The sequence below is a fragment of the Xiphias gladius genome, chromosome 23, assembly GCF_016859285.1.
Source record: "Xiphias gladius isolate SHS-SW01 ecotype Sanya breed wild chromosome 23, ASM1685928v1, whole genome shotgun sequence".
NCBI classification, from domain to species: Eukaryota; Metazoa; Chordata; class Actinopteri; order Istiophoriformes; family Xiphiidae; genus Xiphias; species Xiphias gladius.
The window spans coordinates 9,547,072-9,571,837 of record NC_053422.1 but is presented as its reverse complement, the minus strand read 5'-3'; the positions used below and the strand labels follow the sequence as shown (position 1 = coordinate 9,571,837).

At 37.7% G+C, this 24,766-nt stretch overlaps 1 protein-coding gene across 1 annotated transcript; it reads right to left on the bottom strand.

Moving 5' to 3' along the window:
* On the bottom strand, nucleotides 1–24,766 carry gfra4b (GDNF family receptor alpha 4b). The gene is made up of 9 exons (XM_040120560.1): nucleotides 24,761–24,766; nucleotides 18,198–18,279; nucleotides 10,721–10,996; nucleotides 10,350–10,430; nucleotides 7,495–7,840; nucleotides 6,594–6,703; nucleotides 5,665–5,799; nucleotides 1,334–1,500; nucleotides 1–144 (listed from the first exon to the last, which is right to left on the bottom strand). Exons 1-9 carry the CDS (start codon nucleotides 24,764–24,766, stop codon nucleotides 1–3), a joined length of 1,347 nt encoding a protein of 448 aa, XP_039976494.1.

Here is a 24,766-nt window from a genome sequence, read left to right as displayed (position 1 = left end):
TTAGCGTCCATTATTTAGCAGAAGAAGGGGCAACAACACAAGGCTGGAGACAGCTTGAAGCTTTAGGCTGGCAGATGAAGCAGAGTTTGGGATGCTGTTGGATCGCAGGGTTGTCTGGCCCACTAGCAGTTCATTTCCCAGGGCCTGGGAGGAGACAGAGAGATCAGTTTATGGCCACTCTTTTTTTGGATAGCCAAGTGCTAAGAATCTGCTAATGTTATGTTATATTACAGTCCTTTGAGTTTCAGGTGATCATCATTACTCATGTCAAAGCAGGCTACAGATATTCTGTTTTAGGGTTAATCTTTGAGCGGCATGTCAAGATTAGTAATAGGGTTAAGGTAAAAGCAGGTAAAGCCTGATGCTAGGCTGCAGTAGAGGTTAGTGCTACTTAAATCAGTCACAACACCCTCAGACCCATTATTTTTTCCTTATGAGATAATCTTTCTTTGTCTTGGCAAAGAAAGACCAACTGGACACTGAACCTCATACAATCATTGCTTCCTGTTTTTAAAAGCTTGCAAGATTTACATAGATCATCTTTAAAGTGCCACGGACCAGCCTGACTGTTCCAACAAATTTTTAGATATGCAATTATCATTATTTTTCACTCATTTGTTTCACCATGTGTACGGTTGAGCAGGATAGAGCACTCCAATGTGCTAACGCTGTGGAACATAACATAACAAAGTTGTCAAACGAGGTGAGTGAAACAAATACATTTGGACATATAGTCTTTTTGTCAGGAGATCGTGAACCCTCCCTGTTCGATGCTCATTTTCGTTCCTGACCCCCTACGTCTGTCAGGTCAAGCTATTATCTGGCTTGTGTTGTGTAGTATGATCTCAGCATTCTAATGGTCCCACCATGCTGCATCCAAGTGTTCATAGTAAAAACGTCTTAATCAACCTGACATGTTTGCAATGTTGCAGTGACATTGTAAGGAAAAAGTACAGTAATTAAAGCCCTTGTCTCTACAATTTGAAAATGAACTACTTTGGTGCCCGTAATGGTAGTATCAAGAAAGACATTACTGCTCCCCCCATGGATTCATATAGCAACCCTGAGAATGAATGCTGAAAGCTTTATATAGACTGCACAAATTTTATCTCTCATCCTCTTACAAACCAAGCTTATGCCATGAAAGTCATTTGAACATCCTATAATCATCACATACAAATTCCACACATGGTGGCTTTAATATTTAAAAATGACAATATCATTGTTGTACTTCTGAGCAATGTTTTCTTCTGGTGACAGAAATGGTTTCACTGCTGGATGTATGTCCGTGTGAAGCTGCTAAAGCAAACATTCATGACATAAAACTGCACACCTGTGTTGGTATGATTGTATCCAGAATGCTCCTCGTAGTTTCTATGCTTTCTGGTAGGGAAGTGGTGCTCCTATTATCTCCTCTGCTGTGGCCAGGGCTGGGTGTACTGGGCTGGCTGAGAGTCGGCTGCTGGTATGATTCACTTCCAAACGTCATGAGAGCATTCCCTGAAATATGAGACAAAGCAGTAAAAAAATGTTTTAGACATATTAGATCTCAGCAACATTGTCTTGATGTTTTCATTGAGTTTGACTCATGTCTTACAGCAGATGCCTCCAGTTCTGAATTGTAAACTTTGCATGAGAGCTTTAGCTAGGCCAGAACTAGTTTGGATTTGGTCAGCACAGCAGCAGAGAGAAAAAATAGAAAATAATCAGTATTCTCTTCGAGTATACAAACTGCACCTGCCTCTCCACATCGACCTCATTAACTCATAGACCATTTGCACTGGCCGAACCACTCTGAGACCTCTCTGTATCTTTTCTAGGCAGGGGGCCCGAGGAAAGACTGGCCAATGAGTCACCTCGCCACATACACCAAGCAAAGACACTCATGGTGTGTACAGGTTCAGTGATAGATATAGTATATACTTGCTGAGGGCAATAATAAGGACCATTAATTATTCACATTCCAGAGCAGATGTCATAAGAGAAAAGGTGTAAGGGTGAGAATTAGCATGAGGAAATACAGAAGAATAACAGAAGAAACAATAAATTACAAGACACACATGTAGAAAGTCTGGACTAAGGCTGATGTATCACCCTAATATCAAATGATCTTATGTGCTCCCCTTTAATCCATGTTATTTTTTCCATTATTTAGGCAGTATCATTAATTGTATATACTACCACTTTTTCTTCTGGTCCTAAATTGCCCAGCTTACCTTCATAAATCTGTAATCAGCAGCCTGGTAATATGGTGATATGGTCCTGGTTCATAAAAGAACAGTCATTGTATTCAATTATGCCCTCAACTCCTGTATCATTAGCCAAATGGCTCCATGGCAGTGTTGATCTGTTGGTTAGTTGGTTGGTCGACCGCTTTGGTCCAGACTGAAATATCTCTAAAATTGCCGGATGGATTACCATGAAATTTTTTACAGACATTCATGCCCCACTCAGGTTTGTTAGGGCTTTGGGGATCCCCTTTCATCTAGCGCCTTCAACAGGTCACAATTATTTGTCCAATACTTTATTTTAAGACCTAATACTTTAAAAAGTAATGTCATGCCCATCAGCCTCAGCTGTACTGTGTGTTTGGTGCCAATTAGCAAATGTTAATATGCTAACATGCTAAACGAAGATGGCAAGGTTTTTACTGCATAGAGAAGTATGAGGTGGCCGCCTCCATCAAATTTTATGCTGCCTCCAGCTCTTGACAAATTCTGATGGATGTGTTAATGGAAAAAAACACTGTTTTTTCTAACAAGAGTTGCACTTGGTGGATTTTTGGCATTTGGAACGGCAATTGCGGTATTTCGCCAATATGGTGTCGCTGTATTGGGAAAGGCACTGCCAAAAGTACCAAAGAGGAAGAGCCTCAGTTTTCCTCAAGGAATTTCCCCCAAACTAAGAGTGTCTGTTTTTTTCCCTAAATCAGGAATGTTTCAGGTGGTGGTTCCCTGATATTTCGTGGCTGTTCAGACAGGTGAATATTTTTTTTCTCATCCAAGCACGTCCAGTTTCTTAAAAAAGGGTTGCCTAAATTAACGTTACATCCCATCAGTGTGATGTTTTCAGCTTTGCAAATAGTTTTTACCATCCCTTTCTGTATCTTTACCAGCCCTCTCTGTGTGCCCGTCGTTCGGGCTCCTCATGAGCGTGCGTGTGTGTTCCAGGACTGTGCTCACTGGCCAATCACAACATGTACTCAACCATCACCAACCTGACCCGAGCACCCCCCTGAACTGAATTGCTTTCCCAGTCCCACCCTGACATCATCTGATTATTACAGGTAGTGAAAAAGTAAAGATTCATGTTATTGATGAGATGTAGTAAATTCACAAGAAGTGGAAGGGACCGGTGATGGAGAGGATCAGGGTCAGAGTGCAAGGAGACAGGACACGGAGTCAAGGCGAGGGTATTCAGTTGCCAAGTCATCAGGAGAACATTATCCCAAATCTGATGTTTATGGGATTTTTGTGTCACATTTATTCATCCTCCCCAAAGACATTTTAAACTATGAATCCTCATGAGAAATGAAATTATTAAAGTTTTTGTATTTCAGATGTCATTAGATAAAGACCGCCCTTTCTTGTGGATATTGGGGCATTGTTTTTCTTTTCTCACAGAATTTTGGATGATTGACAAAAGCATAAACAAAATACAATAAAAATAATCATAGAAAATTTTCACAATTAGGCAAATATCAACTGGAAAAGTATTCAACTTGTAGATTAAAAAAATTCTTGACACGAAAATAGAATTTGTAAATGTGGCACAAAGACAGCAAAGTTTTGTTGTAAGTCAGAAAGAAAATCATTCTTGAATCAATCATTCTTGATTGATCGGTTGAATATTTTTTCAATTTATCTAGTTTTGAACACTTTTCTCATGACCAAGAATTGACAAAGAAAAAAAAAATTAAATATATATATTTATTTATTTATTTTACTGTAGCTTAAATGGTGTTACATAGATAACATGTTACATAAATAACATGTTACTTAATACTTGAGGTTCTGTATATGGGGATGTTTAGCAAAACATCTATGTATTTAAGGGTTAAAACTGAGAAATTAGAGTCCAAAATAACCAACAGTTTCATGAAGAAAGTTTCCATGAGTTAGCTCTCTAACGTCTTCCATAAAAAATAGGAAAGAAATAGAAAACGAGTACATCAGGTGTTTGGAGGAGATTTAATAAGTATAAAATTACCTAACAATCACAGGGCCAGCTTACTTATAATTCACTACGAAGTGACTGTCTGAACACCCAGGCAGAATTACCAAGGAAACAGCGTGAAGGAGATGATTAATAATGAGAGGAGATGAAGTGAGTGAGTAAATGGGAGAGAGGGAAACAGAGAGAGAGAAGAGAGAGAACATGGTTAATTCTACAAAAAGCACAAGCTCTCCATATCACACTGCTGCTGTTTGAGCATGCAGGGAAACATCTGTCTCACTGAAACCTGACAGCTCTGTCCTGTGACTTTCTTCTATCATAGAACTTTCTTTGCTTTTTATTTCAAGTCTGATTGAATGTCCCCTGTTGCAGGTTATCAGTGCAAAGTATTGTGATTAGGGAACGCTGTTTTTGTATTTCATTTCATAATGAAATTACTATGGCTGTACCAGTAGTTGAGTAGAATGATATGAAACCATAGAAATCCAAACAAACCACTGGGGTATTGTGAAACAGTATTTGTTTCAGCTCTGCACTAATGGGGTTCTCTTCATATACCTGTTTATACTCTGAAGTTCTGCTATATACACACTGAGACTGACTATGCTTACGTTTTGGTCTCAGGTGTGATGCTTCCTGTGCAGCATAAATGCAGAAAGTTGCATGAAGTCTCATTTTTCCAACATCTATATGGACGACATCTATAAGAAATATCTTAACATTTTTTACTGCTCACGGCCAAGAAATAATCACGTAACCCCCTGTGAAATTGCCACTTATCCTTTTTTACATTTTTGTTTTTTTTATTGTTTTTTTTTTTTTTTGTACGGATTAACCAAATGCTGGTAGATGGTAGGTGGATTTTGTTACCTTTGGACAGAGTTAGGCTAGCTGTAGTTCCCCATTTCCAGTCTTAATGCTAAGCTAAGCTAACTGGATGCTGGCTATAGCCTTATATTTATAGCACAGATATGAGAATGTTATCGATCTTGTCATCTAACTCAAGAACAAAGTAAATAAGTGTACTGTATTTCCCAAAATGTTTAACTATTATTTAAAGAATAGGACATGTGCAGCCTTTGCTAAACGGTTATGATATGAAGAAACTGTCAAATAATAACTAAATACTGTGGACAAACTGTTAATCGTTGCAGTCTGATCATGCAGTTTGTTTCACGCTTGTAGGCCCAGTTTTCCTTTTAAAGAGACTCAGTTCTTTAAGTTGTCAGCGACTGAGTCGTGATCGGTAACAGACCTAAATGTAGCCTGGAAAAAACGAACATAAAGTTGTATGGAGAGAGAGAGAGAGAGAAAAATCGGCTCTTTTCCTGTTTTGGGATGGTATTGGTTAAACAGGACAATAAAACAGAACTCTACTTTTTTATGCCCCTGTCATATGAAAGCAAATACCTCTATGTAAACACAACCCCTTACCCCAAAACCCTGAGTCAGTACATTCCTGTACATTGTGGACAGAGTGACACTTACGGAGACAGATGTTTTCGGTGAAGGATCCCAGGAAATTATCACACTCCTCCCTCTGGCTCCCACTGGCTGAGCAGGAGCACCATGGAGCCACGCTAGACGTGGAGTTGTCAACGTAGTTGGGAGTTATTGTACTTCCTGCATAGAGACCAGACCAGGCCTCAATCAGTATTAAATATTCATTCTCCGCTGAGTTGTTACACAGTATTCATAGTGCTTAATTTTCTGAAACATTAATGGACACTGCATTTCCTATACGCTGACCTTATGTAAAGGGATGATAAAGTTTTAGTATTGCTGGTTAGGCTGGTTGCACACTGACTTGTATGTTATAATGGAGAAATACTGAGAAATTCTCCAGTTTTTTCACATAAGTCTCTGCTGTAGCAATTTTTTTTTTCTTTTGCCCCCCCCCCAAAAAAAAAAAACATAGTGGAGGTGGGCTTCAAGTGCTTTATATATACAAGAGAGGAATGAAAATGCCAAGTGTGTGTTTGTGCCAAGGGGCACCATTTGAGGCTCTCGAAGTGCATTACATTAACTCCTCTCTCCAGTGTGTGGAAAAGAAGTGGCTGTTATTTTCTGGACGTTTTATAAGAACAAATTAAAGACACCTCGCATTGTATAAAGAGCCTTTTTCTGTGTAATGAGAGATTTTTAATGATTTTGTATCTTAAACTATATTGAACTTCTGTCTTTTAGTTTAGAACAAGAAATTTCATTTCATTCTCCCAGTCACTCTTAACCTCTTCTGTATTTATTAATTTACCCTCTAGCTACCTTTCACTCATTACAGCCTCTTTGTCCTTTTCTCACACAGCATACCTTCTTTCACATACTCCCTTTCCTTCTCCACCTGTTCATTTAATTTCATTTTTCCTTCTCTTTAATATGTTTTCTGTCTGTGTGTTACCTCCCAGGTGTGCACCTACCTATGAGCCCTGTGTAGGCGAGGAGACAGGCTCCATAGTTCCCTTGCTTGCAGCCATTGGCAGACGATTCGGAGGGTTCGCAGTCGTACTGAAACTGTGCCAAACGAGACCTACAGAAACAGCACGCACTGCTTAGCAGAAACATGATAGATCCCTGTATTGTTTTATACAAAAAGTTTGCTGCTGCTTCTTTTTTTTTAAATTAATTAATTTTTTTTTAATACATTCCTTCCTCCATAACTTGGTCATTTAATTAAGAGTTTGCCCCTATGACATAAAGAAATATTGTTGGCTGGGGTGAAGACTGAAAGCATTGGACTGTAATGTGAAAGTGATAGAAAGAGTACTATATTTCATCCCCCAGACCTGGGATCATTAGTAAAGCCCTCTGAGTGTAATGGGCCTGTGAAAAATAATGGCCATGACCAGAGATAGCAATGAGCGATAACTCTGATCCATCTGGCTCTTTATCTGTGCTAAATATTTAATATGTTATTCCAACAGGCCCTCTGGGGTGTTCTAACCAATGGTGGTAGAAAACGTTAGGATACAACAGCAGGCCATTTTGTTGATTGAATGACTGTTTATTTTGTTTCAGAGAGCCATAATACTGAACAGCGCTGACTCAAATATGTATGGTGAGATTATCTAAAATCTATATCCAAGGAATACTTGAATTAAAGTGGGTATGATGCCGATTTGGGATACTGTGCAGAAAGAGCTGGATCATTAAGCAAACTTGGGGATTATGATTATTTTATATCAATACATTATTGTATCAATATGAGACCATGGCTAAGTGAGAAATAATTTTTAATATCTTCCTTAGACATAAGAGAGAGAGATGGATATTGAAATAAATGGAAACCAACTAGAAGCTTTCATTTAACTCTGTTCTAACCTGCAGACATAGTCGGCTTTGCAGATCCTCATTTGTGTGATGCAGTTGGATTTTTCCAGGCTTTCATAAGAGCAGCTGGGTACAATGGTCTGCCTTCGACGCTCTGCACATGCTGTGTCCGTACAGGGGCAGAAGAGCAGCGCGTGTGTGTAATCAGGGGGAACGCGGTCGAAGAACCTGCGCAGAGCCTTATTGCATTTAGGCCGGTTGCACAGGCCTGACTTGGCTGTGGGTTTTATACAAGCTGAGACATATTCTGTGCGGAGCTTCTGGCACAAGTCGTCCACATTGCAAGCCTTGGCTGCATCCAGGCAGCGATTCACGGTTGTCATGCCAACTTCAGAGTCTGTGGATGAAAGTAAGGCCAAAGACAAGTGTAGATATCAGTGGAAAAATAAAAGCAATGGAGCAAAAAGGGTTTGTGTTTATTTGAATAAGAGTGTTTGTGACCTCTGGAATGTACGCGGCTTATTTATTCAACAGCTGAGATATAATCTCATCTTGTTAGTTTTTCAAATTCAGATAGGCAGTTTGGAATGAAGGTCCAGCTTCAAGGTGGAAGTGTCTTTAAATAAACAATGGAGGCTAATTTCCTGAGGACCAGAAAACCAAAATTAGTACCAGGAGAAAAGTCTGGTCTCTGTTCCAGTGTTATGAAAATGACTTTAAATGAAAATTTCTTTAAATGAAAATCAGGATACCAGTTATCTTGGAAATTGTCAACTGTCAACTACTTGCTATTTCTTTACATTTTCAAACTGCTTTTAAAAATGTTCAAATGGTCAAAATTGCTTAGTTTTTTTCTCCTTTTGTCTCCTTTTTTTTTAATGTTAGCACAAGAACCAGGTCTATGCTGTATGCCTTTCTATGCCTCCAATTAAAATGATGGTTTGCTCGCTTATTGCACTACTAGACTTTTAACTTCAGCTGTCAACCTACTGCGTGCCATTTTGAGGAAATACAGAATGCATGTTGGTATTCAGTAGAGTGAAGTCTTTCTGTCTGTTACATTTCCTTCACTGTTGTCCTCTTACCTATAAAATGTGCGTCACTATAGCTTACTTACTCTAGCTATATCACATTTTCTTTTAACAAATCAGAATATAATTTAAGGGGATTCTAATGTGACAGCAGTCTCAAAGCCTCTTAATGGCCATCAGGTTTAAAAGTGTGTTAATCTGGCTTGTTTTACTGCTCACTGATTATTTTGATCGTTGTAGTTTGAATTTTATGGCACAGATGAGTCCGTTTTGTGGCCTAATGATAGAATTGTCCACTAACATTACTGACAACTGTGTTATTACGTGAGTAATTGAGAATGAAACTTCTGACGTCACAGATTAATGGAACTAGCAATTCAGAAATAGACGGAGAGCCAGAGTGAGTAAATGGGAGAAATGGGAGGAAGATCCAGGAAATGCATAAATATTTGACATTCAGTTATCTTTAGAATCAGATTTGAAGACAAGTGTAACTAGAGCTTGTGTTAGTTTTATGTGATCTTCATACAAAACATCAAAAAGCAACAAAAAAACTGCAACAAAAACATCAGCGTCCTGAATTTATGAATGGTCATGTTTGGTGTGAGAGTGAATCCTGGCACTTTGTGTTGTAACTTCTGAATGAACCTTTTGTATACATGTTGCCTGGGAAATGAGTAGGGCGCTGAACTCTTTGAGCTGTTTGTTTCAGGGATGAGTCATCAGTTTTCTGCAGTGTGTTTATAGTTTTGTGACACTGGCAGGTGTTCTGGTTGGGTTGGTAGATTCATATACTGTATATCCTACATGTGGCTTTGACTCTAGCTGGTCTTGATAAAACTAATACAAAAACATTTTTTTTAAGGCAAGTGACTTTTTTTTTTTTTTTTAAATTTCTTGCAAGAGGTCCTCTTAATAAACCAATCTTTATCATAGTGTTTGGCTAAATTTTCGAGCTGCAGCAATTAGTCAATTAATCAATTAGTCGATCGACAGAAAATTAGTGTATCAGTATATCAATAAAGTAATTTTTAAAACAAAAACTGGTTCCAGGTTGCCAAGAGTCAACATTTACTCCTTTTCTCTCTTATATTATTGTAAATAAAATATATTTTTAGACTGTTGTTCAAAAAAAACAAAAACAAAGGTTTGGGTGACAACACTAAGGACAAGGAGAAAATGTGATTGATTGATGGTTCTTTCACAGTTAATTAAGAAAATAATTGGCAGTAGATAATCGATAATCTTTAGTTGCAGCCCTACTAAGTTTTAGTTGCCTTGCCCTAATTTCAGCTTTGGCTAATGTTTTACTTGCTTAAATGTAAGATCTTGAATAAATGTTTCATATGGTAAACATGTAAACAAAGGTATATTCAGTTTACTGTACGTTGTTGTCATTTAATAAAATGTTTGCATTATTTGTATTCACAAGATGTAATCTCCTTTTCAGAGTTTGGGCTTGTTTTGATAAATTTAATGAGACTGCATTGTTATAGGGGCCTGAGGCTATAAGAAACAATGCAAGATATGGGCTGTTCTATCATTTTACGGCAGTACTGTAAAAAAAAAAAAAAAATGACAGCATTAGTATTCACTGACATTCACGGATTATGTTATTTAAGATGAGTCTGGGATATGAGTGGGGTTGCCATCCAACAACGTGCAGACACTGTAATTTTAGACGCCGGGATTGTATTCAGATGAATGGTAATACTTGTGTAACTCTGTCTCAGAAACATAAGGCGCCTCGGTTTTGCTTGGGCATGCTTCCAGGAAAGATTCACTGGAATCATATATTCTGGCTAGAACAAAACATCTTCATAGAGTACAATGGTATAAAATAAGGTGAAAGTCAATGAACGTCATTGAACCTACCAGCTGTAATGGAGGCCAAGCGGACATAGTCATATTGCCTCTGCACTGTCTCATAGGGATAACTCTCCACCAGGTTGAGTCCTGAAAGAATAACAGACACAGATAGAAACATTGGCTTGAATTTTTTAACACCACAATTCATCTTAACTGTATATTACACAAATAATGCTCGTCATGTTTTCAACTAAATCATAAATTCTACACACATGATAGTGTGCCACGTATTCATTTGTTAGGGTTTCTGTATTAATTTTAATTAACTGTTGTTCAACAGTTCCTGTAAGAAAATAAAATACAGTTCTCATTTGCAGACTTTATAGGAAAATCAAGTTTTCAGCAGTTCAGAAAGCTGCTACCAAGTAACCACCGACCATGTATGATAGACTGATGAAGGCTCCAGTAGATGCTCAGGCAGTTCTTCTCCTTCTTCATGCCTCGTTTACACTGGCAGCCATGTAAGGGGCTGGACAGTAGGGCAGACACTGCGTTGGCACACTGACTTCTGGCAGCGGGGCCCAGCTTCATGCTGCCATTGCCCGCCACACATTGACGCAAAGTCCGCAGACGTGGACTACAAGTTTCATCACTAGAGCATGAGTCTCCAGCCACCAAGCAGTCTCTGCCAGCCAGTATAACCTCTAACAAAGCTGTGAGAGAAGAAATCAGTGAAAGGCAGGGAACAGAAATTTAAGGGAAATTGAGATGGCAGTCGAGGTGTAAGGTTATTAAATGAGATGGGAAATTATGAATAAAGAAGACACAAGCTGAAAAGTCAGACCCAAATATCTGGGATAAGAAAGGATATAAGGAATAATTCGGCAAACATGAGGATGAAAAGGTCTATTGCAAGTGGGTAATCATTACAGCACTTCTCTCATTCCAACCAGTGAAATTTTAATGGATCTAGTTGATACTTCTCATTGCTCTGTTGCTTCATTTGGTGAAACTCTGAGCAGGCTAGTTTTCAGTCCACTGTTTTCAGGGTGAAGGACAATTGAGGGAGATTTACTGTATGTTTTGTATTGCAGTATTTCATGTTTTAGTCATATTAGTGGTGATTCCCCGACTTTTCATCTAACACCAACATGAGGGTGACATTTGAGTGACAGATCTCAACAACTACTGTATAATTGCCCATAAAATTTGGTGCAAACATTCATGTTCCTCTTGGGATGATTTCTAATGCCTTTGATAATCTGCTGGTTTTTCATCAAGCACCATCATCATGTCAAAATGTTAATTTACTCTGTATACTCCATACATAATAGTCAGATTAAAACTGGCCAATGTAAACTGGCCAAACCAATGTAAAACTTTTACCGATCACTGAATATTTTACATTTCAGAAATAAGACAGTGAGTCTTTTTTTTTTTTTTCCTCTCCTCATCCATCCAAACACTCAAAAGCGACAGTATTGCAGAAAGCAGATCAGCTGTTTTGGCTGTGGTACATTATTTCTTCAACACACATTTAGTAATCTCCTTTTTTTCAGAAAAATGAAAAAAATAATCTAAACTTTATGAAAACAGTTTTTGTATGCACTGTTGTATCTAGGTATCCTTTCGTATGACCTCAACTAAGTAAACAATAATTTTGTGAAATCGCTTCAATGGATCACATGCTTTGTGACTCTCCAGTATTTTTTATATGTAGGTCTGCAGGCTACAGCATTTGCTGCTTTATTATGAATAGTATAGCCTCAAGGTTGAATTGCTTCAGGTATTTTTACTAACCTCTCATGGAGTATAAGTTATGAAATATTATATTTTTAATTGAATATACATATTATGTGCAGGTTTTGTGTGAAAGATGTTGAGTGGCAGACTAATAAAGATGCTAATCAACACTCTCATTGATTCACTGACAAAACTTGCCCTGAGTAGCTTCGAATACTTTTAGCTCTATTGCATGAATAAAAGCCTATTAAGCGAGCCAGGGAACTTGAAAAATAGATGCGTGACATTAATTGAAAATACCAAGAACATTAACAAGTGAAAGAACCTTGTATATTCAAATGTTGCTTTGGTGAAAAGCCTATGCAGTGCCATGTCCATCTATTGAAGTCTATCTCAATATGCCAACAGAACAGCTGGTGAGATAATGAATGTTGTTTTTCTTTTGCATCGCTGGGTTTAGATGGCAGGGTAAGAAATTTGGTTGAACATGAGGGATGAACACACAAAGTTAAATTTATGATAAGTGGTATATAGTGCAGCATTGTTGTTAGCCATATCATGGGGGAGCGCAAATTGAAATGCATTGTGAATTTGGATTATGTGATCAGCCACAATCATTAACACCAGTCACCAGTTTAATGTTGTTTTATTTATATTTATATTTGACAGTTGTCTGACAATTAGACATTGACATGTGACTATGTCACAATTACAACCTCACTAGTAAGATGTCAAAAAAGTCAAGCGTCTGGAATAACTTCCAAATTTTTGAAGATGACCCCCGACAAGTTGAGCACCAGATATGCCAAAGGAATCTGGCATAACACAAATCTACAAGTATAGCAAATCACCTGAAAACTGTAGGTAACTGCTTACCCATCTTGCAATTGCTAGGGAGGGGAAACAACATGTTGCTCTATGCTATAGCTAATCAAGAGGAGATGTTGGAGAATTAGTTTTTCAGATTTCTATTCTCAGGTTATTCTTAACATATATTCCTAAGCATGACTTGCAATAAGCCAAGTGGATCCTATGATTCAAACAATGTAAATTCATATCACCTCTGTTGTTTCTCGTAATGTCCTTTACCCCATCTGCTTAAATCAAAATTTTTCAATTTCATGCTTCTTTCACTGCTTACACTGTAGGTAATTCTGGGGCAAAATTGTCTCAGCCAATGTTTTGATCTCCAAAACACGCACACTCAGGAAGAAAGAAAGAAAGTAATAAAACACCAAATTTTCCATTCTGTCAAGACTGTTCTATCACTAACATCTTCTTTCAGAGCTGAATTTTTACTCAAACCCCCACAAGTGTATTCTGTCTCCCTCACATCAGGAGTTATCCATACTCCCATCCTCTTTTCAGCACGGCAGCTAAGCACATCCAATACAGACATGTAGATGCTGGGGGGGGGAGGTTCCAACCAATGCCAATGTCCTGGATGGCCAGATGGTCAGTTGCAAATTCAAGGCAGAGATCCCAGCACCTTCCTCTACAGCTAAATGTGTCAGTTTGTGCTACTTGGGCAGAAGCTGGAATAGACATCATACATCATGAATGCAAATGAGCCGCTTGATTTGACATTTCCAATAAGCCTGTCTCAATGTACCAGTGGGTTTAGCCAATTAACCATGTCAGTAATCAATGTGTTCTGAGGCTCAGTTAAGTCCTCAGTTTCCCTGCCACATAAATCACAGCCAGATTAGCTGATCAGCTACCCTTGCACACCGACTTAATGGTCCACTTCAGGAGAGATAAAATGGAAAATGAAACTTAATGAAGTCAGCTGGAATGTTAGCCTCACTCCTATATACCTACAAAGCAGTGAGGCTGTGGGGGGAAATGGTAATGTATTGGTGCACTTAACAAGTATCACCTTTGTTTCAGTGCTCTTAAGGTTTGTAATTTATCTTGGATAGTCAGCTTAAAGTAGGTAGCCTCACTTTGAAGTGAGCAACCTCAAGTGGTGTTGCCTAACACCACTGATTGTAGTCTAACAAAGAATCTTAGGCAACATGATACAAGCCATTCTAGTTTGATTGTTGTCTTAATTTCCGAGTTATTCTCGTCTGTGTTTTTTGGCACCTACTTCTGCATACTTTCAGCTAGAAACCAAATATTGAGCTCAATCAAGATATTGCAATAACTTTTGTCTTTCATACCTTTTTATATTTAAAAAAAATTCCCAACTTATTTGGCTTTAAAACTGCAATAAAAGTTTTTTTTTTGTTGTTGTTGTTGTTGTTGTTTTTTTTGTTTTTTTTTGGGCCACTTGCGAGCAGCAGAAACAAGTTGTGAACATACCATATGACATATCGTCACCTTTTAAGTTGATATGCTAATCGTATAAGCAAACAGTTGCTTATTAAACATCCAGCTGATAAGGATCAACTTTATCATTCCTTTTCAGTTGCATTTATGGCCATCTGATAAATGTAAGTCCAATATTCAATCTCTTTTAGCTGATTTTGGTCTCTTCCTGAGCGAAATATCTGACTCTTTAGCTGTTAAATGCTCAACTATGTCCACCAGGTAGTCACTAACTGTGTTTGTCTGCTGTTTTGTGCTGAGCACAGTGGGTTTTTAGAGCTTTTTTGCAGAAAACAGCTGCCTGCTGCAGCTTAAAACTATGCTATGGGAGAATCGAGAAAGAACAAAACAGTACAGTTGAAGCTAAACAATGAGCCGAAACTCACTTTAAAGGGGCTATATGTAAATCTTCTCTGCCGCCCAAAAGTGTTTTCTTGCTGGGTGCGGGTGGGGGTGATGATTGCTTGACAAGAGTTACAGCCATCATTGCGTTTACAAGAGGTTAGCATACACCCTCTGAGCAGTGGTACTTCTGCATGCTCTCATGTTGGAATGTGGGCAGACTGGACACTACATTGACTCACTATCAGAAAGTAATGAGACAGACTTGCCCGATATTTATAAAAATATCGATTATAGCTGCTTTAAATAATTAAACCATTTAAGATAATTGCAATCAATAGGAGAATCCAACTACTTTTTGAGCTCTTTCTACTTCTTGCATTCAGCTAGAAAATCAATCCAAACTTCCAGCTCTTTGACATCTGTTGTACTCTGTTAATTGTCGTACCTAATTGACAATTGCTAAAAAGAGTGGTTGATAAAAGAACAACATCATCCACTCATCAGAGGCTCATGTTACTGTGGTTTTCAAAATGAAAAGTTTGAACTTGATTCTTTCCATACGTGTATCAAAATACTCAGCCATGTCTTCTTTCGCTCAAAATGTAAATATTGAATCAACAGAAGTTATACTTTTTGACTCAAGACCTTGAAAGAGAAGGGAGTGACTCTCAGTTGCTCAGTTTTCCAGCTCCCTCCAGTTTTATCTGATACAAAATTCTTCATTCAACACATACAGATTATTTTAACTGCTCAAAAGCCCATAATTTTAAGACTATCTAGGCATATGAACTATCAATATGGTCACCCTGGTGTATCTTACGATGCAAAAATCTAAGGAATCTATGTAATACAAATGATATATTTTTTAAATATGACCATTTGTTTGAGGGGTGTTTCAACAGGATCAGCGATATCTCAGTAGCTGATCGCAATCTTTGCTCAAGGTGTATTTTTTTAGTGCCAACTTTCAACCATATCTCACAGTCTTCCTTTAATAGAACACCCTGTGATTCTTGGCTGCTTGCTTTTTTCACTAGTATTGATAATATCAGTATTATCTCAACAGTTCATCCTCCTTCGGCTGCTCCTTCATTAGAAGCTTATCCAGCTGTGCCTTGTTTAACGCATAATGTAAAAATATATGCAACAGGAGTGACATTTAGCTGTGACTGATGTTTTTCGGTGCAGGTCTTCGAAAGTTCAGCATGTAATGTTGGCACTCAAACACGTTGAACATATGTATTTGTTTAGGTTTTTCTCTCAGCCTCCTTGTAATATTACTAGCTTTCCTGCACTTCATGCTCTTTTTGCCACTTGTACTTTTCCTGCTTATCAAGTAACACCTACTTGATAGTGGTAAAAGAATCTTTAATCAATCAGATTTATTTTCGTTAAAAAAAAAAAACACTTTTCCAGTTTGTGCATTCCTCTGAAATGTTAAATAAAAAATATTATTTGAAATAATATTATATATTTAGATTTTTGAGTGGAGAAAGACATTCATAGTGGTAACGTGGCTTTGCATTTTAATTCGTTCATCAAAAGTCATTAAAATGTAAATGGGTTAGAACTGGCACACTTTAAAAAAACCAAAAAAAAAAAACCATGTGAATATTAAATTTGGTCTTATTCTTTATTGATCTCCTGCTGCTCACATTAAGCTTCTTAAGTTTAACACTTTGCCTTTAAGAGAAAAGTGAAGTTCTTCATGTTGTGAAAGAACTTTAGGCCCGTATGTCTCCTATATACATTGTTTACTTTATCAGTAATAACTCACAGGAGCGAAGTATTTAAGTTACAGGCACAAGTGAATACAAATTGTTCTACCAGTGTATGAATTTAAATCATCTATTTTCAGGCCTCGGTTGGGGCCAGAGGCGTTATGTTCTCAGTTTGTCGGTCCATCCATCCTGTTCTTGTGAATGTGGTATCTCTTAGAATTTGGTGGTCAAAGTTCAAGGTCACTGTGACCTCACAAAACACTTATTTGGCCATAACTCAAGAATTCACACGCTAATTATGACAATTTCCGACAAATGTCTAATAGAATAAAATAATGAATGGATTCCATTAAATATCCAAAAGTTCAAAGGTCAGGTTCACTGTCACATCATATTGTTCTGCAAATGCACTTAATATCTAAATTTCCCTCGAAGTCTTCACTACATATATTATATTGGTCTGGACAGACATGGATAGAAACTTGGTGGAGGCATACAACCAGGAGGCAGTAATTCTAGCATTGTTATAAATTGTTGCTGTCTGATACTTTGCATAAGACATTATTTGCTTTTACGGCACTAAATTAGCAATTTTAGATTGTAGATTGAATTTGGCAAAATGATACAGCAAAATATCCACCTACATTCAAGATAAAGCAGTGTCCGCTCCACTCATGCTTCATGTTAGACATCAAACAAATAGTACAAGAAGACCTAGAAAAGCATAGCAATGTGGTACACATACATTTTTTTAGATTATCTATTCAATTGATCCTTCTTCAACAGCGCCTATTTTCAACTTTTACTGAGAGAAAATGCTGCCTGAAAGATTGCCATTTAAATGACTTAAGACAAAAAGAGTTGTCACATTAGCAAACAATCTCAGAACAACAGTTCAGTCAGAGAAGCTTACTTGTACATTAAAGGATTTTGTTGGCATTGAATGGATATGCAGCTGTCTTCTGTAAGAAAAGACTGATCGTGATTATAACACACTTATATTACATAGGTATAGAACATACAGTACTTGAAGCAGAAGGCAGGAAATACCATCAAAATAAGTTAGACAGAAACTGGAACAGCAGATGCTCTGGTGATAGAGTAATAGCGACTAATAGCAGACAGGAGTAAACAACTCATAGCAGCAGTAGCATGAAGGCTCTGATGTGACAAATAAAGCTCTATGAACCTGACGAGTTATCAGATGGTAAAACACTGCACAGAGGTAGCAGAAGGGATTTCACAATTGACAGTGGTGATCATTTTATCCTTTGTTGTGACAGTGGGCAGGTAGAATACACCGCATTACTACAAAATCTACCAGAAATGTATGCTTGCACTTATTTGATGGCCAGTGCACTGCATTGCCAGTTGATGCTGCATTGTTCATTGCCATCACAGTGGCCTTGTCAAAATGAATAAAGGGGGTTCATGTTTTTACAGTGTTGAACACAGCCTTAAGCAGGATTGACTGCTTCTTACACTACATTCTTGTAGCTAGCCTTAATAGGACAAGTACAGTACATTACTTTAACCAACATAACCCCAGATTACTAATATTTAATTCATTTCAAATTAGATTTTTACAGTGGCAAAACAGTAAAATGAAAAATGATTGTTGCCAATGTTTGTATCTTGTAAATCTAGGTATACAACAATTAGACAGAAGTACCCTGTGCTCAGACTTCTGGGTAGAACTTTCCATCATGAATAAAACACAAATTCATTTTATGAGAAGTTTATATACAGGAACTATATATAACAAACTACATTACATATTTGTCAAAGAAGCAAAAACATAAAAGGTATATGATACATTTTGTCCATAGGTATAAATCATGAATTTTGTAACATGGTAAAATTACTTGAAACTCCTATTCTTTCATAACATCTATGTAAAATTGCAGTGCAAAAAGAACATTACATATACACTCATATACAAAAATTCAAAGGCAACAAGGCATACACACAGACACACATAAACATGTCATTTGATTGAGAGTGACAGAGAGGTCTGTTAAAGCACTGAAAACCCGTATTCCCCTAAGTGAGGTCTCACATCTCTAAGATAGAATCATCTCCTGAACAGAAACCATTTAGTTCCCCGATAACTATCTCCCCTCCTCCCACAACAGCCTTGCCTTTATCGATGCTTCCCATCAGAGGGGCTTCGGCCGGAAAAGAGATGGTCCTGTACTGTCTGCATGAAGCCGAGCCTAAACTCACATTGCTTTTACCTATTTCCAAACATGGACATAAATACTGCATAAGAACATTTAAGTGAATAACAAATATACATTACATAATCCCAACCAGTGCCAAGTGTTGCCAGGTACTTAACTACTCAACACAAACAATATTGCATGTCTGCCACTCTAAATCCACTGTAATGAATTGGTAATAAACCAAATGTCACAGCCTCACTCCCTCAGCCAACTCTTCTTAATTATTCTGCATGAGCTTATGTCTCTTTCCCCTTACATTGACAAACATACTTATTATTAATCAGTCTCCATTACTGAAGCCAGCAGCATGATCTTTTTCGAACATTTGCTTTACACTGTGTTTTTCCCCAAATTACTTTCCACTTATAGTTTTACACTTTATATTTCCAATGTGAAGTTTGAAAAAAGGCGACAAAAATACAATTCGATCTAGTAATGCAAGGGCTGCTGTGTGACGCCAGCCAATTGTAAACAAAAGATTGAAGCTGAACGCACCAAAGATGGTGGCTTTTATTTGTGACTGGAATTGCTATTTTGGTTGAGCGCCGTGTCAGCTTGATCCAAGGGCTAGATGCTGTAAGACTGACTGGCACAGTGGCAATGGTCTTGTAGCATTAAAGTTTGTTTGGATCTTTGGAGTATGAGCTGACTAGTAACAGCCTGTGTTTTAGTCCTCGAATGAGAAAGCATCTGAATAGTAAGGAGGTAGGTTCAGGAGTTTGGGAATTAAAATGACCATTCATTAATTTATGACATGATCTAACCTCTGTCAGCAACAGCTTGGCGTTCAGTTAAGTCACATGAGATCATATCACTACCAGGATGAATTGTTCTCATCGACACAGGGTAAGAATTAAGAAAATGGAGGATGTTTAGTGAAGATAATTTCTCTAGACATAATCTTTATTTACGGGTCGGGCTAGGGGTTAAACAGGAAGCATGCTGATGTTTAGCAAGTATAATGTTCACCATGTTCTGAGTTTAGCATGCTAATATTTGCTAATTAGCACAACACAAAGTAATATCATTAGTTTTGAAGGTATTTGGTTCTAAACCAAAGTATTGGACAAATTAGAATACCGACCAGATGATGCTGCTGGATGAAAATTCAGGGGATAACCAATGTGATTGCAATTCATCCTGAGAGTGAGTGTTTCAGCCTTAATGACAGTCCATTCAATATTTTGACTCAAAACCACAAATATGAACCTCATGTTGGCGTTAGATGAAAAGTCAGTGGGATCACCAAAGTCGGATACATCATGTGGGAACCCTGAATGTGTGTACACAATTTTATGACAATCCATTTTAGACTGAAGCTAACAATTATTTTCATAATAGATTCATCTGGGGATTTTTTTTTTTTGATTGATTGATTATTCATTTAGTCTGTTAAATGTGATAATGTACGGAAAAAATGCTGCAGTTTCTCAAAGCCCAAGGCAACATCTTCAAATTTGCTGTTTTATGTGACCCACAGTCCAAAACCCAGAGATATTCAGTTTTATGATACAATGGAGAAAAACATCAAATTCTCACATTTGAAAAGCTGGAAAAGTGTTTTTGATTGAAAATAAATGAAAGGATTAATTGATAATTAAAATAGTTGCTGATTGACTGATTCAATCAAATAATCTAAATCCTCTAGATCTAAAACCATCCAGTAGTTGCTGAGATATTTCAATCTGGACCAAAGTCGTGGATCAACCAACCAACAATTGCCATCCATAGAGCCATGCTAATAGCATGGTTTAAAAAAAAAAAAAAAGAACAAGCCTTGATAATAAAAAAAAAAAATATCATGTATCTTTCGCGTTGCACTTTTATGTCATTCTTTTCACTGAATGACCTAAAGACTGGCAGAGAAGGCAGATGTATACATGTGCTTTGCCCCTTGTTGGATAAACCCTACTCACAAGGAAACATTATAAGGGCCAACTCTTAGGCCAAAACAAGTGGCCTGGCAAAAACATCAAGTTTCATTGATAGATAGCTGAAAAACAGATGTTGAAAATATCAGTCGTCACTCCTCTCTGTTATTGTTGCTGAAGTGAAACAGACATGATATATACTCCACCGATGTGTGTGTTTTCTGCTGAAAATCTTTAACTGTTTCTCCTCAGGTGGTTTCTAAAGGCTTTCCGAACAACCTGAGGCTTATACTGAATCACTGGGAGACTGAAATAGTAAAGCCCTGGGCAAAGAGCCAAAATTTTGCTGACACACAGCCACAAACACAACTACAAATCCACAGCCTGTTTTGTTCCTGTTGAGCCATAAGACATACTAAAGGACAAAGGCTCTGATGGAATAGGCTCACTCTGCGACTAATCCATAATTAGCAGCAGACAATTTGCTACCTGGAACAGTGATAGATACAGTTCAGATACTGTCATAGTCATTTTGTTGGGGCTAACAGGTATCTGATCTCAACACTGACAGTAAACAGATCTCTTTCCCCAGTGAGACTGAGAACACAAGACATGCAGACACAGTAGGACTAAACTGACTCACAAACGGGAGACAAATTAAAAGGAAAAACCAACATAAAGTGTCTAAGTAAGGTGCTGGGCCACCACGAGCTGCCAGAAAAGCTTCAATACTTCATGGCATTGATTCTACAAGTAACTTGAACTCTGATGGAAGGATGTAACACAATTTTTCCAAAATATATCGCCTCATTTGGTGTTTCGATGATGGTGGTGGAGAGCGCTGTATAACATGTCGGTCCAAAATATTCCATAGGTCTTTAGCTGGGCTGAGATCTGGTGACTGTGAAGGCCATTGCATATGATTCACATAATTTTCATACTCGTCAAACTATTCGGTGACCCCTTGTGCCCTATGGATGGGGGCATTGTTATCCTTTTTCTGCACTGATTTTTCAGGTTTTTCTTTTAATTTGTCACCTGTCTGTTGCTAACAAGTGGCAACATTTAAGACCATCTCTAGAGGCTTAGGTGAATGGATTAGCATCTTCACACAGGCCTTCCTCTTGGGGTTATCTGAGACTACATGTACATCCATGCTAAGATAGCTAAAACTAAACAGCATTTATCTTTATATGTGAGAACAACATCCATTCACACAATTTTTTTTTGGATGTTTTTCGAAAAGATGTATGATATGTCCACATTGAAACGGTAAAACAATAAGAAAACAACAAAATTTCTTCTCCTCCTTTTGCTTTTGGCATACAAAAGAGTGAGTTTTACTGTGTTTATAATATAGTCACACTCACAGTTTAATTCTTGTCATTGAAATTGTTTACTGTTTTTGTTGTCAGTTGAACCAGCATAAACTAGTAATTAATCGAAGCTCTTAAATGCTACTTCTTATCCAAGGTGGACAGTAACTGAGGCATCGATCAAATTTGCGATTTATTCATCGCAAAGTTGTCTAATAAAATAAACACATTTATGTCAACACTTGTGTTCTGTGACCGGCAATATTGACATTTGAAGTAGGTGATCATAAAGAGGGATAAAAATGACAGAAAGTTGGTTTGCCAAAAAGTAGAACACTGTCACAGCAGCTTTAAACAGTTTTTCCCAAATTTTTCCTCGTCCACAGTAAATGAGTTACCAGTGTTTTCAGATTTATTCAGCCTGCTTTTCAAAGGCAGTTTACAGTTATAGAAAATGGTGGCTTTTTAGATTTTTTTTAATTTTTTTTTTATTTTTTAAATATTTATCAAGCATGGATGTGGCTTGAAAAGACATGTAGGTCATTAGCAATATTCTGTATTTGTTAGAAAAACAGAAAAAAAAAACTTCAAGCAAACATACTGCTAAATGTGTTTTTATTGAAAGACATTGTTATTGGAGATGTCTGTAAATTTATTACTTTGAAAGTTACAATAGTTATTCATACCTCACTGATTTACTGGAGAGATTATATTCCTGTCACAACCAAACAGGCGGTGTCTAACATTTATATGGAAGGAGGAGATGCAACTTGTTACTAGTAATGAAAAAATAACTTATGAAAGGTTTTCTTTTGATATGCAGAGCAGTTTCTATCAGACTCACTCTGAAAACATTTACATTTAATTCATTCTCCCAGATGTGAGTAAAATAAAAGCTGTGATTATTCAGAATGTGTGTGTGCGCGCCAAATTGTATGTCTGCGTAAAGGCCTGTCAAGTTCAGTCTCAATGTCATGCAGCAAAGACTGCTTTATCTTCACTTGGAAATGGTGACATTATGAGTGCATTGACTAGTGGTATGTAGAGGTTGCAATTAACTTATCAGCATATCGTCCTTTGCTTGCAGAGGGGCAGAGTGTAACACGTGTTTTTCTCTGTGTGAAAGTGCTGGCTGTCTGCAGCGCTAAACAGGACTCACGCCAGCCACTGGGGCATACGAATGATAGGTCTTCTTCTCAAATATAGGGTGCAGAACTCAGGCAAATACTGATCCCGATTCATTAAAAAATGTCACTCTCACACTGCAAGAATTTACCAATCATATCGGTTAAATAACTAGATCAGAATGCTTTATAAACAGACACCGACCATGTTAACATTGCTATTATTCATCTCTTTCTCACTGTGACTAGATTCTTACCATCGTCTTCTAGAAAAAAAACCTGTTAATAGCAACTTACCCTTAACCATGATTCTGCTCCAGCATGGCACATATGCAGTCTACAACAATAACGATTGCACACTTACCACTGAGAATTCTAAGTGATTTTTTTTTTTTTTTGAAACATTGGGTCCTTCATTTGAAAGAGCAACTTAACACTCTGTTTTAGCCTGAACATGCTCCCTTCACAAATTGAAAGCAGTAAGGGCCGGTTTATGGTCTGTCAGAACTTATTGGTAAGGCATGTTGTCCCACCATGTCGAAGATCAAATGTGTCCTATGTGAATTTGATCGATGGTTTCGGAAGGTTACAGAAATGGTTGGGTCCAGGTTTGTAGTTTATAGGTGGCAGGTTTTATCAACTGTAACTAGCTAGCTAACTAAGCTAGCATTACTTCTCTGAGTTGGTTAAAAAAAAAAAGTCTCTGACTTTTTAATGCTTCAGCTGATTTGCTCTAAAATGAGAATCTTGTAAAATGGATCTTAAATATACAATTGATGGTTAAAAACGTGAAATGATACTAAAAGAGTGAGGCTAAAGCTGCATGGCCCAGGCAAAAAGTTAGGACCCTCAACAGTTGATTATCCATATAGAAGATGTGGAAAGAAACAACATTGTTCTTGCATTACAATGTGGAGATAGTTCTGTGATTGTAAATTTTTGATAAGAAAAAAATGTAAGATCACACTGTTATAAATCTTTTTGGCTGCTTAGCTTACATACTTGTAATGTTCTAAGTGAAAACTTGTTTGAAAACACAAACAAGAGAAAAGGATGAAGACTACCCACCGTTTTTGTAGTGCTACTGCTCACTACATCAGCTGGAGGGGTTGCTGGAGTGTAAACTTTCCCAAATTCAGTAAAGAAGAGGACATACATGTTAGTGTTAGCCAAACCTCAGAGAATTCAGGACCGGCTTACATACATTGGGAAAATACTACACAGTAGATGTGATGGCCATAAATGAGACTTAATTAGTTAATGAAATGCTCCTTGGCCTTGGAGGTTCTGCTTGGTTACTACTGTGTGAAATCATCAAGCAACTGTAACTAGGCCTGCTATGGTTGGACAGACGAAGGAACAGACAAAACAAATTTTCCTAAACATCTCTTCTTTGGCCTTGTATCAAATCCTGAATCAGGAAGCTGCGAGCTACAGTTAGAACAACTTTTCTTCTAAATCAGAGGAGAGAATTCACAGAACAGTAGCAGTCAGTCAGTTGCCTTAACAAAGTGATTAAGTGTTAACCTTCTGTCGGGGCTAATGTTATGGCAAAGCAATAATACCTGCCAGCTGTGGCTGTCACTCAAGAGTCATTACAGGACGGGGAGGGGCCATACATTCAAACGCAGGGATTGATGGGCACTTTTACTGATGAGACTCTTAAACAGCAGAGTCCTCTGTGTTGCCGAGACTCCCAGAATACTTCCAGTCCTTGAGACCCATTTTCTGTGTTTCAAAGCAGCAGAAGCAGCCACGATGACAGCAGCTCACACATCAATCTTGAGACAGGACCTCTCAGCTGATTGCCCGCACTTGCCTCCAT

Bases quoted from the DNA above. Each gene is read 5' to 3' on its own strand.
- gfra4b (XM_040120560.1), bottom strand. The intron at 10,997-18,197 runs GCTTCTTTGACA...CTTCTCTCACAG, and splicing joins CATATACCTTTTATGTTTTT to CTTTGTTAGAGGTTATACTG. The intron at 6,704-7,494 runs GTTAGAACAGAG...CTGTTTCTGTAG, and splicing joins AAAGCCGACTATGTCTGCAG to GTCTCGTTTGGCACAGTTTC.